This window comes from Haematobia irritans, chromosome 4 (genome assembly GCF_050003625.1).
Source record: "Haematobia irritans isolate KBUSLIRL chromosome 4, ASM5000362v1, whole genome shotgun sequence".
NCBI classification, from domain to species: Eukaryota; Metazoa; Arthropoda; class Insecta; order Diptera; family Muscidae; genus Haematobia; species Haematobia irritans.
In genome coordinates, this window is record NC_134400.1 from 212,857,856 (window position 1) to 212,876,652 (window position 18,797).

The 18,797-nt window shown below is 32.5% G+C and overlaps 1 protein-coding gene across 1 annotated transcript in view; it reads right to left on the reverse strand.

Moving 5' to 3' along the window:
- LOC142235975 (uncharacterized) overlaps nt 1-405 on the reverse strand; it is a 123,165-nt gene extending 122,760 nt beyond the window's left edge. Inside the window, exon 1 of the mRNA XM_075307226.1 lies at nt 111-405. Within this exon, the coding sequence (XP_075163341.1) occupies nt 111-114 (4 nt within the window). The 5' untranslated portion in view covers nt 115-405. The remainder of the gene's footprint in view (nt 1-110) is intronic.
- Between the last annotated feature and the right edge of the window lie 18,392 nt (nt 406-18,797).

An 18,797-nucleotide genomic window follows, 5' to 3' on the forward strand; every position in this document is an offset into this window, starting at 1 on the left:
GATAAGGTAATTTTGTTTTCCTTCATTAATTTGGGATCGAAAGCTCATTGTTTATTTTGTTCGTTCTTCAAATACGTGTGTGTGTGTGTGTGTTTGTATATTCAACGTACGCATCTACTGGATGTTTGTATCTTTTTTAACATGTATCCTACTCACTGACTCCTTACTTTCCTTTCGTTTCAATTTGTTCACTTCTTCTTATAACCAGCATTTGGATAAATATGTAAAGGGATACACAAAATTCACTTCGATTGCTGTTAATTTATTCACTGAATTCAATTTTATGTTTTTAAGTAAATTTGCGGGGTATTTTTTTATATTTATATTGGCAATGTTCACAACGACGATAATATGTTGGCAAAATTTCTGCTCGAGTAATGCATAAACCACTTGGTATCTTGGCTCCCCCGGTACAACTGAAATTCCATGGCATCAGTGTTGCGATTTTTGGAACAATGATCGATAACTCTTAAAATACGTACGTTGCAAAATGAGTTATCGTACAGTGTGAAGTATGTTTTCCATCATTGAGTGCATTGGGTAGTCGAAGAAGTTTTTTTCGTATGCCTAATTAAACTTCAACTCATTTTTATACCGTCCACCATAGGAGGGGGCATATCGGACCACTTTTACGTATAACCCCCATAGAAACCGGCGCTCAGATTTGGCTTGCGGAGTCTCTTGGAGGAGCAAAATTCATCCGATCCGGTTGAAATTTGGTACATGGTGTAAGTATATGGTCTCTAACAACCATGCTAAAATTGGTGATAACTATGCAACAATTGGTCCATAATTATATATAGCCCCCATATAAACCGATCCCCAGATTTGGCTTGCGGAGCCTCAAAGAGAGGTAAATTTCATCCGATCCGGCTGAAATTTGGTACATGGTGTTGGTATATGGTCTCTAACAACCATGCTAAAATTGGTCCACATCAGTCCATAATTATATATAGCCCCTATATAAACCGATCCCCCGATTTGGCTTGCGGAGCCTCTAAGAGAAACAAATTTCACCCGATCCGGTTGAAAATTGGAACATGGTGATAGTATATGGTATCTAACAATCGTGCCACTATTCAATATTCGATCAAACCCATTCCCGAAGTTCTTGCAACCAAAGATTATAGATTTGAGGAAGATGGGAGATTGGCTACATACCAAATGTTGCATTTACCACATTAGTTTAATACATGTTTGTAATCTTTTAGTTGTTTATACCATTCACCACTACTGTGGTACAGGGTATAATAAGTTTGTGCATTTGTATGTAACGCCAAGAAGGAAAAGTCTGAGACCCATCGTTTAGTATACCGATCGTCTTAGAATTAAATTCTGAGTCGATTTAGCGATGTCCATCTGTCTGCCTGGCTGGCTGGCTGTCTCTCTGTTCATGTATATTTGTGCGCAAAGTACAGGTCGCAGTTTAAGTCCGATCGTCCTCAAATTTGGCGCAGGGTCGTTTCGGGAAACAAAGACGATCGCTATTGATTTTGGAAAAAATCGGTTCAGATTTAGATATAGCTGTCATATATATTTATCCCCGATCTGGTTATAATTAGCGTATTTATCAACCGATGTTCTTCAAATTCCGTACATCCGAATATTTTATGAGTCTCGAAAAACGTGCAAAATATTATCCAAATCGGTTCAGATTTAGATATAGCTCCCATATATATCTTTCGTCCGATTTAGACTCATATGGCAACAGAGGCCAAAGTTTACTACCAATTTTCGTGAAATTTTGCACAGAGAGTAGAGTTGGCATTCTACCAATGCTTGCTAAATTTGATTGAAATCGGTTCAGATTTAGGTATAGCTCACATATATAGCTTTCGCCGATTTGGACTTATATGGCCTCAAAAGCTAGAGTTTTGCCCTGACTTGCTTCAAATTTCGCACGAGAGGTACGTTTAACGGTGTCGTTATGTGTGCCAAATTTGGTTAAAATCGGTTCAGATTTAGATATAGCTCCCATATATATCTTTCGTCCGATTTGGACTTATATGGCCACAAAAGCCAGAATTTTGCCCTGAATTGCTTCACATTTGGCACAAGTAGTACGTTTAATAGTATCGGTAAGTGTGCCAAATTTGGTTGAAATCGGTTCAGATTAAGATATAGCTCCCATATATATCTTTCGCCCGATTTACACTCATATGATCACGGAGGCTATAGTTATACTCCATTTGCGTGAAATTTTGCAGAGATTGTAGAATTATTATTCTAAGTATGCATGTCAAATTTAGTCACAATCGGTTCAAATTATATATAGCTCCCATACATACGTACACCAGAGATGGGGAAATATGGTAGACTGTTTCATATTTTAAACCCATTTTCAATGAGATTTTCCTCCAATTGACTGGATAGTTTCCACAGAGAATATATTTAATGTGATATTTAAGTGTGCCAAGTTTGATCTAATTTGGTTCAGATTTAGATAAAGCCTCCATATATTCGTTTTTCTGGTTTGTACAAATATGGCCAAATTCCCACACTTTACACAAAATTCTGTGATGATTTCCCCATATCTTAGTCATATCCTATACACTGTAATGCCACAGAACGGTTGAGTTTTAAACAAGTATATACGGCCGTAAGTTCGGCCAGGCCGAAGCTTATGTACCCTCCATCATGGATTGCGTAAAAACTTCATCTGCCATCCACAATCGAATTACTTAAGTTGCGGTAACGCTTGCCGATGGTATCAAGGTATCTTAAAACCTCCTAACACCATCTTCTAAATTGTATGTAAGTCCATACGTGGTATATATTAAATCAAAACAGATCGATCCAATACGTATATAATTCAGTTTGACAAAGTAGACATAAAATTTTGACAAAATTTTCTACAGAAATAAAATGTTAACAAAATTTTCTATAGAAATAAACTTTTGACAAAATTTTCTATAGAAGTAAAATCTTGGTAGATTATTTTTGGCTCGAGTGGCAACCATGATTATGAACCCAATAAAATTTGAACAAAATTTTCTATATAAATAAAATTTCGACAAAATTTTCTATAGAAATAAAATTTTGACAATGATGAAAATTTTATTATGAACCGAATAAAATTTTAACAAAATTTTCTCTAGAAATAAAATAAAATTTTGGTAGATTATTTTTGGCTCTAGTGGCAACCATGATTATGAACCGATATGGACCAATTTTTGTGTGATTGGACCAATTTTGGTATGGTTGTTAGCGACCATATACTAACACCACGTGCCTAATTTGAACCGGATCGGATGAATTTTGCTCCTCCAAGAGGCTCCGAAGGTCAAATCTGGAGAATGTTTTATATGGGGGCTATATATAATTATGGACCGATATGGACCAATTCTGGCACGGTTGTTAAAGATCATATACTAACACCATGTTCCAAATTACATCCGGATTGGATGAAATTTGCTTCTCTTGGAGACTTCGCCGGCCAAATCTGGGGATCGGTTTATATGGGGGCTATATATAATTATGAACCGATGCGGACCAATTTTTGCATGGCTGTTAGAGACCATATACCAATATCATGTACCAAATTTCAGGCGGATCGGATGAAATTTGCTTCTCTTTGAGGCTCCGCAACCCAAATTTGGGGATCGGTTTATATGGGCGCCATATATAATTATGGACCGATGTGGACTAATTTTTGCATGATTGTTAGAGACCATATACCAACACCATGTACCAAATTTCAGCCGGATCGGATGAAATATGCTTCTCTTAGAGGCTCCACAAGCCAAATCTGGGGATCGGTTTATATGGGGGCTATATATAATTAAGGACCGATATGGACCAATTTTTGCATGGTTGTTAGAGACCATATACCAACATCATGTACCAAATTTCAGCCGGATCGGATGAAATTTTCTTCTCTTTGAGGCTCCGCAAGCCAAATCTGGGGATCGGTTTATATGCGGGCTATATATAATTATGGACCGATGTGAACCAATTTTTGCATGATTGTTAGAGACCATATACCAACACCATGTACCAAATTTCAGCCGGATCCGATGAAATATTCTTCTGTTAGAGGCTCCACAAGCCAAATCTGAGGGCCCCTTTATATGGGGGCTATACGTAAAAGTGGACCGATATGGCCCATTTTCAATACCATCCGACCTACATCGTTGTTATCGATGTTGTGCCAAGTTTCAAGTCGATAGCTTGTTTCGTTCGGAAGTTAGCGTGATTTCAACAGACGGACGGACGGATGGACGGACATGCTTAGATCGACTCAGAATTTCACCACGACCCAGAATATATATACTTTATGGGGTCTTAGAGCAATATTTCGATGTGTTACAAACGGAATGACAAAGTTAATATACCCCCATCCTATGATGGAGGGTACAATAAGGCTCCAAGTCGCCTGACTTGACCAAATAATATATCACAACTCACACTTGACCAAATATCTTGGCAAGATCTAACCAATATCCTTGTAAAATCGTCACTGCTGAGTAGCAAAAATTATAAATGTTACTCAAATTGTCCTATATCTCGAATACATAAGTATTGCCTGGTAAATCATTAATGCTCTTTTGTACAATTGCATTAAAACTTCTCTCGCTTCATATTTCCCAAATTTTTTTTTTATTAACATTGTGTTTCATTCTAGGGCGTTAGCCGATTTCAATTTTCATTCTAGAGATTTTGTAGAAGTACAAAAAATGGTCTCCATTATAAGTATTTGTATCTGGAAAGGCAAACCTTTATATAGCCCTCCCAGCAAATTTGAAGTAGTTGAGATGGTAACACAAATGTTGGTCTACATGGTGGTGAAGGGTATAATATAGTCGGCCCCGTCCGACTTCAGACTTTACTTACTTGTTTTAGTTTTAATACCCACCACCATAGAATGGTGACGGGGGTATAATAAGTTTGTCATTCCGTTTGTAGCACATCGAAATATCGATTTCCGACTATATAAAGTATATATATTCTTGATCAGGGAGAAATTCTAAGACGATATAGCCATGTCCGTCTGTCTGTCTGGCTGTCTGTCTGTCTGTTGTAATCACGCTACAGTCTTCAATAATAAAGCCATCGTGCTGAAATTTCGCACACACTCGTCTTTTGTCTGCAAGCAGGTCAAGTTCGAAGATGGGCTATATCGGTCCAAGTTTCGATATAGTCCCCATATAAACCGACCTCCCGATTTGGGGTCTTGGGCTTATAAAAACCTTAGTTTCTATCCAATTTGCCTGAAATTGGAAATTTAGAGGTATTTTATGACCACAAATGGTGAGTATCGGTCCATGTTTTGGTTTATCTCCCAAATAGACCGATCTCCCGATTTTACTTCTTGGGCTTTTAGAAACCATAGTTTTTATCAAATTTGCATGAAATTTTAAATTTAGAAGTATTTTAGGAACATAAAGAGGTGTGCCGAAAATGTTGAATATCGGTCCATGTGCACTGATAATGAAAATTGCTTGAAACTGAATTATAGTTTCCAGATTTTACTTCTGGTAATCATTTAAATAAGTGGGGTAAAAATCTACAGATGTTAGATTTTAAATCAAGGCGTTTTCATTTCATTTTCTTCCACACTTGCACACGATGTTTATGATTCCTGTAAAACTCAAACATATATGGTTCTTATAAATCCAGAATCTCATCTAGTCTTCATAGGTAAAATCTTTGAATTTATCTTCGGGAAGTGTACTGGTTGAACTGATCTGCTTGTCACCAAATCCCCCTGAAATTTTCACAGAAAACTATAATATTTAATTCATAGTGGTGGGTATTTAAGATTCGGCCCGGCCGAACTAACTGCTTTATATACTTGTTATTTTTTAAATGAAAAATTTAATTTTCTTAATGAAACCAAAGATAATAAAAGAGGAAGATGGGAGATTGGCTACTGAGCACATCAAACCATTTACCACATTAGTTTAATACTCGAACCAAACGCGTATACGACAAGTATTGACATAGCATTAAAATGCAAATAAAAAGAAATTAAGAGCACGAAATAAATTTCCATAAAGGGGAAATTTAATTTTTTTTTGTTGTTGCCTAAAATTTATCATTGTTTCATTAAGAAAATTAAATTTTACATTTAAAAAATGAAAACTAAAAACAACTAAAAGGTTACAAACATGTATTAAACTAATCTGGTAAATGCAACATTTGGTATGACGCAAGCCAATCTCCCATCTTCCTCAAATCTATAATCTTTGGACATAGCATGAAACAATGATAAATTTTAGGCAACAACAAAAAAAATTAAATTTTCCCCTTTATGGAAATTTATTTCGTGCTCTTAATTTCTTTTTTTTGCATTTTAATGCTATGTCAATACTTGTCGTATACGCGTTTGGTTCGAGTATTAAACTAATGTGGTAAATGGTTTGATGTGCTCAGTAGCCAATCTCCCATCTTCCTCTTCTATAATCGTTGATTGCAAGAACTTCGGGAATGGGTTTGATCGAATATTGAATACAGAAAGAGATTGATGGCTTTCGCTCTTGTTGTCATGAAATGTTTAGGCAATAAGAGAGATAATATGATGACGTATATGGTATATGTTCCAAGAGAGATGACTGTGGTGGCCAATGGTGCCAACTATTTTTGGCTGAAAATCGTCAATTTTAAAAATATTTTTCGTCAAAATCGTCAATTCATCCCAAAGAATTCGTCAAAAAATCGTCACCTATAAAACAGATAAAAAAAGATTTAGAAACAAAATAAAAGTTTTATTCAAACATCTGAGGTATACATATATTGTATTTACAATAAAGCTGTAATATAAAAAAAGGGTTTAATTCATTTTAGTTACATGAATAATGCCGTTAAAATCTCTAATTAAGTCATATAGTTTCCAGTTTATTAAACGGCGATTTAGACAGAAAAATGTCCTATTCTCCAAGCGATTTTAAATCCTTATTACTTGCTCATGTATAATTTTTATTATAATTACTATTATCGGTAATGAATAAATAAATAAGGTGACTTTAACTAAACTGGCTTCATAGCAATCAGAAATATTTAGCTTTAAATAGTTTTTAGACAAATGAATACCTTGCAATGTTTAAGTTCCAAAGGGATTCCGAATTTTAGGTTTATTTATATTGATTGCTTGGAAATTTATTTCTACATTGGAGACGGCTACATATAAATTGTCATATTATTGAGATTCAAAATAACTTGTTTACATTACAACTTATGAAAATCGTCGACTTATAACTACATCACTTTGAAAAATCGTCAAATCGACATAAAAACCCTTAAAAGGAAACACTTGAGTCGAGCATTTTAAAATATCGTCATCTCATAACTACGTTGTTTAAAATCGTCGTCAAATCGTCAGAGGCCAAATTTACCATCAAAAATCGTCAAAATGACGAAAAATCGTCAGAGTTGGCACCGCTGGTGGTGGCTAATGTTGTATGTGTGGAATGGTGGTGGCAGGGCTGCCAATAAAATGTTAAGAAAATTAGTCACTTTTTCCCGAAAAAATCGTCATAATCGGCACTTGCATTTTAAAAATTGTCAAAAAATCGGGAATTTAAATAATATTAAAATAAAACATATGTTTTGGTTACTCATTCTGAGTAAGCATAGCCGAAAAGTACGCGAACGCCTTCCAGTAACTATTTGCATATTCCAATTCCAGCTTCTAAACATTAAAAACAATAAATGCATCCAGATTTTATATCCCAACCCACATAGTACTTAGGGTATAATAACTTTGATCCGAATAAAAATGTGCCTACCAGAAATATTGATTTTATACTCCATAAAACATACTGGTCGACTCAGAATCATCTTCCGAGTCGATCTATTCGTATTCGGCCGTTCATCGGTTGGTCTGTCAATGTATTGTTCGCAGGATTCCGGTCCAAATCTTTTGAAGAAACTTACTTCAGTGCTTTTTTTGGCACAAGGACGAGCGCTATTGAATTTGGAGAAAAATCGGATCAAATTTAGATAAGGCACCCATATAAAGGGTGGTTAAAATTTCAAGGGCCGATGTTGATTTTGAATAAAACACAAACTATTTAGGAAAATATTGTAATTTTATTTTATTATGATATATTGATTTTACTCAATTATGTATGGAACAAAATATCGGCCAAATGGGCGCCGCAACCTCGGTGGCACACCTTCATCCGATGGTCTAAATTTTCGATGACGCTGAGGCATAATGGAGGTTCTATGCCGTTAATGTGCCGAATTATCTCATCCTTTAGCTCTTGAATTGTTGCTGGCTTATCGACGTACACCTTTTCTTTCAAATAACCCCAAAGAAAAAAGTCCAACGGTGTCAAATCACATAATCTTGGCGGCAACTTGACATCGCCATTACGTGAGATAACACGGCCATTCAATTTGTTGCACAAAAGAGACATTGTTTCGTTAGCGGCACCGTCCGGCTGAAACCACATATCGTCCACATCCATATCTTCCAATTCGGGCCATAAAAAGTTCGTTATCATCTCACGATAGCGAACACCAGGGTTGCTAAAGTTGACACTTTTGTCCTTTTTTTGGTACATTTCGACGGCCAAAAGCACCGTGGCACGACCGCGAGCCATTTGGTACTTTTTCAACACAATTACTATTATAGAGTTATTCTGTCCTAAATGTGAACGTTTCTCAGATATCAACTCAACTCTAAAAATTATAAATAGCGGACATTGAAGAAATAAATATATTCCAAAATGAGGATATTTTAGTTTTAATTAAAGGATGTCAACATTTTTGAGAGAAATACCACATTCGTCCGCAACTGTGAAACTTGAAATATGATTTTTTTTTCGCCACACTGAGGAACAGAGTATTATAAGACAGTGTATATGTTTGAAACACCTAGAAGAAGACGAAATACACACATGGTGTCTTTAGCAATAATGCTTAGAGCTGGCCTCTGAGCCGGTTGCCATAGTTGGTAGAATTTTCTAAATAAAATTTTGTAAAAATTTTCTATAGAAAAAAAATTTTATAAAAATTTTCTATAGAAATAATATTCTGACAAAATTTTATATAGAAATAAAATATTGTCAAAATTTTCTATAGGAATAAAATGTTTACAAAATTTTCTATAGAACTACAATTTTTACAAAATTTTCTATACAAATAAAATTTTTACAAAATGTTCTATACAAATAAAATTTTGACATAATTTTCAATAGAAATAAAATTTTGATAAAATTGTCTATTGAAATAAAATGTTGACATTTTCTATAGAAATAATATTTTGACAAAGTTTTCTATAAAAATAAAGTTTTGACAAAATTTTCTATTTAAATTTACTATAGAAATAATATTTTGACAAAATTTTCTATAGAAATAAAATTTTTAAAAAATTTTCTATAAAAATAAAGTTTTGACAAAATTTACTATAGAAATAATATTTTTACAAAATTTTCTATACAAATAAAATTTTTACAAAATTTTCTATAAAAATAAAGTTTTGACAAAATTTTCTATAAAAATAAAGTTTTGAAAAAATTTACTATAGAAATAATATTTTTACAAAATTTTCTATAAAAATAAAATTTTGACAAAATTTTCAATAGAAATAAAATTTTGATAAAATTGTCTATAGAAATAAAATGTTGACATTTTCTATAGAAATAATATTTTGACAAAATTTTCTATAGAAATAAAATTTTGTCAAAATTTTCTATAGGAATAACATTTTTACAAAATTTTCTATAAAAATAAAGTTTTGACAAAATTTTCTATAAAAATAAAGTTTTGACAAAATTTACTATAGAAATAATATTTTGACAAAATTTTCTATAGAAATAAAATTTTTACAAAATTTTCTATAAAAATAAAATTTTGAAAAAATTTTCAATAGAAATAAAATGTTGACATTTTCTATAGAAATAATATTTTGACAAAATATTCTAAAGAAATAAAATTTTGTCAAAATTTTCTATAGAAATAAAATGTTGAAAAAATTTTCTATAGAAATAAAATTTTGTCAAAATTTTCTATAGAAATAAAATGTTGACAAAATTTTCTATAGAAATAAAATTTTGTAAAATAAGATTTTTTCGAAAATCTAAAAAAAGTTGTCCAAATCGGTGTAGATATTAATATACGTATACTTTTACAATAGTCTTTAAATTTGATATTATGTAATTTTAGCACCTTTGGGCTTCGAAAAGTACTTTTTTAATAGATTTTTAGTACTTTTTCGTCAACATCATTTATCATCCCTGGCGAACACTATTCACAGTAACTGCCTGACCGGCCTCATTTTGGAAAAAATACGGCCCGATGATGCCGCCAGCCCATAAACCGTACCAAACAGTCACTCTTTGTGGGTGCATTGGTTTTTCGACAATCACTCTTGGATTCTCATTCGCCCAAATGCGGCAATTCTGTTTATTGACGAATCCACCTAGGTGAAAATGTTCCTCATCACTGAAGATGAAAATTGTTCATCCACTGTTGCCATTTCTTGGAACCATTTAACACGTTGTTGGATTGTGTATCTCTCCATGGTTCAAATTGAGTAAGTCTGAAATAGGAGAAATGTCAAATAAAATTCGGAAAAAAACTTGGCGTTTAGGTGTGGTTCACACTCAACATCGGCCCTTACAATTTAACCACCCTTTATATGTATCGCCCGATTTCAACCAATGGGGTCGTGTTGAGCCTATTTACTAAACGGTCGTCTTCAAATTTAATGCAAGGTAATTAGGTAAGCAACATTTACTCAAAATCGGTTCAGATTTCGAGTTCGCTCGATTTTCCCAAATCTTTGATCGGAGTAAATATCGTCATTTTCGAGGCAAAAATCGGAAACTGCTATTTTTTGAGTCAAAAATCGTCAAAATGCTGATAAATCGGCAAAATTGGCAGCCCTGGGTGGTGGTTTATCGGTGACGTAAGCAAAGGGCTGTTGTTTGTTTGTTGCCGCAGATATTGATGACGTAGATAGAGTACATAAGGCTATGGTCACACTAGGCAAATATTTGACCAAACTGAGGGTCAAACATTTTTCCAGAACTATTTTCCAAATATCTGGATACGGTTTTTGGAAAATATGCCTACCATGATGTTATATATCCAATATGAGCTAACAATGTCTTTTGGTGTGGCTGTGGCGACGGATTCTGTTTTGATTTCTGTCAAATATTTTCCCAGTGTGACCATAGCATAAGAATTCCAAATGTATGTATGATTTTGTTCAGCCTTTGTGTTATTGAATTGTGCATGGAGAACACTGTGGTTTGATTGTCAAAATGTTTTGGATAAAAAACGATCGACCGTCGGGTTGATGTTTATTTTATGTACCTATAAAACAAATTCCATTAGTGATATAATCTGCATAAAATGGAGTTCTTATTATCGAAGAAGGCAGCAAATAAATATTAATGGTTGAACAAATTAAAACTCACATTTACCGAATTTTGGTTCGATTGTTATATGCGTCAAATGTGACGAATAGAGCACTTTTCTATCAACACAGAAAAAAATATCACGAAAATTTTTCCAATTAAAATTTTAATTGGTTTTTAAAAAATATTCAATTAAAAATTTAATTGATTCAACAATTTTTTTAATTGAAACAAAAATCAATCACAAACATTAATAGTACCAATTAATTTTTTAATTGGATCAATTAATTTTTTAATTGACCTTCAATTAATTTGTTAATTGATACTATCATTTCTGTGATTGAAGACATTTCAATTAAAAAATTAATTGGAACAATTAATTTCGTGATTGAACCAGAAAAAAAATTTTTTTTTTGTGTGAATAGGAAGAAATTGCTAAAGTCTCCTTTGGACTTATACGCACTTTGGATAGAATATGTTTGAGAAAAACTTACGGTTGACAGGTTTCTAAATAATTATTGCTTAGTACGCCTTGGTATATCTGAAAAAAATGAGCATACAAAAATGACCAACGAATCGGTTGTTTCTGCCGTTTAGCGATTGTCCGACGTGGTTGTCTTTGCCTTGATGGGGAAAAATGTGGACAGTAGTTATCTTCAGCAATGGTATTGTTGTGTTTTTTGGTCATTGCGGGAGCGTACAAATAAGAAAACGTTTGGCGAATATGGGGCCGATGGTATTAGCCATAAATGGGTAAAATAAAATGTCCGTTGTATATCGTTTACCTGTCACTTCTCCACAAAATGAGCGCTGGAGGCTGCTACTGTAGGTATCCCTTATATTATACGATTATCGTTCACCTTTTACACGCAAAGAAAAAAAACGTTTGGAAAACGTGTACCGAAAACGTTTTTCTTTTGTTAGAGTTTTTTGAATTGCTTCGAAAATTTTAAACTTTTATCACCAAACAAATTCGTTTGTTACAAAATTTTTATTTTTTCAATAAAAAAAAATTATTTTTGAAACAACAACACAGTCCATTTCGTTTATATCAAACACTGTTCTTTTCTGACTTTAGGTCTTTAATAAGACACATTTTACAGTTCAAAATTTAATATAGTACAATGTAATGTTCAACATTTTTTCGGAATCTTCCGAACATATCTGGAATACATGTAAAAAAACAAGAAAAAAAACTTTGGTCGAAGCAGGGATCGAACCCACGACCCTTGGCATGGAAGTCAGACGTAGCAACCACTGCTCCACGGTGCCAAACTAACTGTTTGTTTCTGTTAAATAAACTTTGTTTATTCGGCTCGTGGGCGCCGCAAGCTATGCTATATAAATATAACTTGTATGGATAATTATCTATTGATGACCATAACAGGTACATAGCTCAGTGGTTAGTGTGTTGGCTTACAAAGTGCATGGTCCGCGGTTCGATTCTCCGTCCAGGCGAAAGGTAAAAAAAAATTTAAAATTTATAAAATCGTATAATTTCTTCTACATTGTTGGTATTACAAGAAAAGGTGTTAAGAACTAAAAAACCTCGTGGATGTGAGAAAGATGTGAGGGAAAATGCAATCAACAAGAAAACAATGTTTTTTTTTTTTTGAGTTAGTCTCTATGAAATTGTTTTTACATCCTGGAAAAGAATAAACGTTTATCACAAAAAGTACATACTTTTCTTCCAAATACACTTCCTTACAGCGAAAAGCAAATGAGAAAAGAACTTTGTCTAAAATTTCGTTTGGGAGGAAAGAATTATTTTTTTGCGTGTAGTGGGCGGCACTTGGTTTGTCTTCCAACAGATTTTTATGAGTTTTTCCTTTTTGTTGCATGGAAGATTTTTAGTCCCCTGACAGCTTGGTTTTTCAGTTTTGTGGTGGACGATGGTTTTTTGGTCTCCCAACAAATCTTTGTTCTTGTAGGTAACTTTCCACCAGCTTTCAATAATTTAAAGAGGTTTTGATGGCTACATAAAATTTTTAATAGCTTTTAATAAAAAATAGTTCTTCGAAATAAATGTGGTGTGCGGGCTTTTGCTACTTATACAAAATGGTTACTTTTACAAATGGCAAATTGCGGGACGTTTTTTGTCCCTCTTTTGCAAATTTGCAACAGCTTTCTGAACACTTCCTATGGTACATTTAATGATGGAATAGTGTTGCTAGAAAGGTACCCCATAAATTTTGACACTTGTTGGTTAAGCTACCCTTGTAGTTTAGTCAACGCCATGGTTTTAAAGCTGAGGTCAAAACAACAAATATGAAATAAAATTTTGACAAAATTTTCTAAATAAATAAAATTTTGACAAAATTTTCTAAAGAAATAAAATTTTGACAAAATTTTCTAAAGAAATAAAATTTTGACAAAATTTCCTATAGAAATAAAATTTTGACAAAATTTTCTATAGAAATCAAATTTTGACAAAATTTTCTATAGAAATACAATTTTGACAACACTTTCTATAGAAATAAAATTTTGACAATTTTTTCTAAAGAAATAAAATGTTGACAAAATTTTCTATAGAAATAAAATTTTGACAAAATTTTATTTAGAAATAAAATGTTGACAAAAGTTTTTAAAGAAATAAAATGTTGACAAAATTTTCGATAGAAATAAAATTTTGACAAAATTTTCTATAGAAAAAACTAAGATAAATTTTCTTCAGAAATACAATTTTGATAAAATTTTCTATAGAAATAAAATTTTGACAAAATTTTCTATAGAAATACAATTTTAACAAAATTTTCTATAGAAATAAAATTTTGACAAAATTTTCTATAGAAATAAAATTTTGACAAAATTTTCTATAGAAATACAATTTTGACAAAATTTTCTATAGAAATAAAATTATGACAAAATTTTCTATAGAAATAATATTTTAACAATATTGTCTATAGAAATAAAATTTTGACAATATTTTCAATAGAAATAAAATGTTGACAAAATTTTGTATAGACATAAAATTTTGACAAAATTTTCTATAGAAATAAAATTTTGACAAAAGTTTCTATAGAAATAAAATTTTGACAACATTTTCTATAAAAATAAAATTTTGACAATATTGTCCATAGAAATAAAATGTTGACAAAATTTTCTATAGAAATAAAACTTTTACAAAATTTCCTATAGATAAAAAACTAATATAAATTTTCTTCAGAAATAAAATGTTGACAAAATTTTATATAGAAATAAAATGTTGACAAAATTTTCTATAGAAATAAAATTTTGAAAAAATTTTCTTTAGAAATAAAATGTTGACAAAATTTTCTTTAGAAATAAAATTACTCCATATATATATAAAACGATCGAGAACTAAAGATGTTTATCAAGTAATTCGATTGTAGTTGACAGTCTTTTCCAAAAGTTTGTTCGCAATCCATTGTGTAGGTATCATATAATTCGGTCTGGTCGAAATTTTGGACACATTTACTTGTTAATATTAATTTTAAGCCGATAGCCTTTGTAGCTAGTGCTTTAATGTTTATTATAGTTTAATATTAATTTGATATTTTTAATGTGGGACAGAGAAAAGACACAATTATTCTTTTGCGACAACACTGACCTATCTTGCAAATTTATCAGCATTAAGTAGAGAAGAGAACATATTGAGTTTTGTGGTGGTTTTTGGGAGATCATTTAATATGTTTGTTTTCACATGAGATCAGTTATCCTTCAAATATGACACTGTGCTGTACGCTTAAAATTAGATAAGCGAATTTGTGCGATTAAAAAATACCACAGCTAAGGGGATTTCGAAAAATTTAAGAGCATATACACATATGTATATGTTTATAATTTATAATGTGTTTTGGATTGAATGGCCGGCAATAGGAAAAAAATGTTTCAGACATAATGTTAGAATGCCTACGTAAATATCGAAAATAAACAATGTGATCATGAAAAACTATAAAATAGGTACCAAAAATGTATATAACAAGTATATAGAGCAGTAAGTTCGGCCGGGCCGAACCTTAAATACCCACCACCATGAACCAAATATTAGGGTTTCCTTTGAAATTTCAGTAGGGCTTGAGGACTTGGGGACACTTCCCGAAGATAAATTTAAAGATTTCACCTATGAGGACTATATCAGATTCTGGATTTATAAGAACCATTTTTGTTTGAGTTTTAGAGGAATCATTAACATCTCTTGTAAGTGTGCAAGAAAATTATAAAATAACGTCTTGATTTGAAATCTTAAATCTGTAGAAGTAAAATCTGGAAATTTTACATTGAGTTTCAAGCAATTTTCATGATCAGTGCGCCTTCTACATCCTCAAGAAGTGAAGTCGGTCTATATGGAGGCATTACGAAATGGACCGATAGAAACTTAATCCGATACACGTTTTTGTGAGTCTAAAATACCAGAATATTTACAATTTCAGGCAAGTCGGATAAAAACTACGGTTTCTACAAACCCAAGGAGTTAGATCGGGAGATCTTTCTTATGGGGGCTATACTAAAATATGGACCGATACTCACCGTTTTCGGCACACTTCTTTATGGCCCGAAAATACCTCTAGATTTCCAATTTCAGGCAAATTGGATAAAAACTTCAGATTCTAGAAGCCCAAGAAGTAAAATCGGGATATCGGTCTATATGGGGGTTATACCAAAACATGGACGGATACTCACCACTTGTGGCACACCTCTTTATAGTCCTAAAATACCTATAAATTTCCAATTTCAGGCAAATTGTATATAAACTACGTATTCTAGAAGCCCAAGAAGTAAAATCGGGAAATCGGTCTATATGGGGGCTATACCAAAATATGGACCGATACTCACCATTTTCGGCACACCTCTTTATGGTCCTAAAATACCTCTAGATTTCTAATTTTGGACAAATTGGATAAAAACTACGATTTCTATAAGCCCAAGACCCCACATCGGGAGGTCGTTTTATATGGGGACCATACCAAAACATGGGCCGATACTCACAATTTTTGGCACACGTATTTGTGGTCCTACAATACCTCTAGATTTCCAATTTCAGGTAAATTGAATAAAGACTGCGGTTTCTATAAGCCCAAGAAGTAAAATCGGGAGATCGGTCTATATGGGGGCTATACCAAAACATGGACCGATACTCACCATTTTTGGCACACCTCTTTATGGTCATAAAATACCTCTAGATTTCCAATTTCAGACAAATTGGATAAAAACTACGGTTTCTATAAGCCCAAGAAGTAAAATCGGGGGATCGGTCTATATGGGGGCTATACCAAAACATGGACCGATACTCACCATTTTTGGCACACCTCTTTATGGTCATAAAATACCTCTAGATTTCAAATTTCAGGCAAATTGGATAAAAACTACGATTTCTATAAGCCCAAGACCCCAAATCGGGAGGTCGGTTTATATGGGGACTATATCAAAACCTGGACCGATGTAGCCCATCTTCGAACTTGACCTGCCTGCAGACAAAAGACGAGTTTGTGCAAAATTTCAGCACGATTGCTTCATTATTGAAGACTGTAGCGTGATTACAACAGACAGACAGACAGACAGACAGACGGACAGACGGACATCGTTATATCGTCTTAGAATTTCTCCCTGATCAAGAATATATATACTTTATATAGTCGGAAATCGATATTTCGATGCGTTACAAACGGAATGACAAACTTATTATACCCCCGTCACCATTCTATGGTGGTGGGTATAAAAATGTGAATATTCCCTAAAAAAGCAATGATAACAACGCAATGATAACGGCCAGGTCGAATCTTATGTACCCTCCACCATGGATAGCATAGAAACTTGTACTAAAGACTGTCATCCACAATCGAATTACTTAGGTTCCGGTAACACTTGCCGATGGCAAGGTATCTACAAACTTTCTATAAGAATAAAATGTTGACAAAATTTTCTATATAAATAAAATTTTGACAAAATTTTCGATATAAATAAAATTTTGACAAAATTTTCTATAGAAATAAATTTTTGACAAAATTTTCTATAGAAATAAAATTTGACAAAAAATTTTCTATAGAAGTAAAATTTTGACAAAATCCCCAGATTTGACCTTCGGAGCCTCTTAGAGGAGCAAAATTCATCCGATCCGGTTGAAATTTGGTACGTGGTGTTAGTATGCTCTCTTACAACCATACAAAAATTGGTCCTTCTCGGTCCATAACTATATACAGCCCCCATATAAACCATTCTCCTGATTTGACCTCCGGAGCCTGTTGGAGGAGCAAAATTCATCCGATCCGGTTCAAATTTGAAACTTGGTGTTAGTATATGGCAGCTAACGACCATACCAAAATTGGTCCATATCGGTCTATAGTTATATATAGCCGATCTCCAATCACACAAAAATTGGTCCATATCGGTTCATAACTATGGTTGCCCCTCTAGCCAAAAATAATCTACCAATATTTTATTTCTATAGAAAATTTTTTTAAATTGGATTTCTATAGAAAACTTTGTCAAGATTTTATTTCCATAGAAAATTTTGTCGTAATTTTATTAGTATAGAAAATTTTGTCAAAATTTTACTTCTATAGAAAATTTTGTCAAAATTTTATTTCTATAGAAAATTTTGTCAAAATTTTACTTCTATAGAAAATTTTTGTCAAATTTTATTTCTATAGAAAATTTTGTCAAAATTTTATTTCTATAGAAAATTTTGTCAAAATTTTATTTATATAGAAAATTTTGTCAAACTTTTATTCTTATAGAAAATTTTTTCAAAATTTTATTTATATAGAAAATTTTGTCAAAATTTTATTCTTATAGAAAGTTTTTAGATACCTTGCCATCGGCAAGTGTTACCGGAACCTAAGTAATTCGATTGTGGATGACAGTCTTTAGTACAAGTTTCTATGCTATCAATGGTGGAGGGTACATAAGATTCGACCTGGCCGTTATCATTGCGTTGTTATCATTGCGTTTTTAGGGAATATTCACATTTTTATATAAATTTTTGGTGCCTATTTTATAGTTTTTCATGATCACATTGTTTATTTTCGATATTTACGTAGGCATTCTAACATTATGTCTGAAACATTTGTTTCCTATTGCCGGCCATTCAATCCAAAACACATAATAAATTATAAACATATACATATGTATATGCTCTTAAATTTTTCGAAAATCCCCTTAGCTGTGGTATTTTTTAATCGCACAAATTCGCTTATCTAATTTTAAGCGTACAGCACAGTGTCATATTTGAAGGACAACTGATCTCATGTGAGAAAAAAAAATATTAAATGATCTCCCAAAAACCACCACAAAACTCAAAATGTTCTCTTCTCTACTTAATGCTGATAAATTTGCAAGATAGGTCAGTGTTGTCGCAAAAGAATAATTGTGTCTTTTCTCTGTCCCACATTAAAAATATCAAATTAATATTAAACTATAATAAACATTAATGCACTAGCTACAAAGGCTATCGGCTTAAAATTAATATTAACAAGTTAATACGTCCAAAATTTCGACCAAACCGAATTATATGATACCTACACA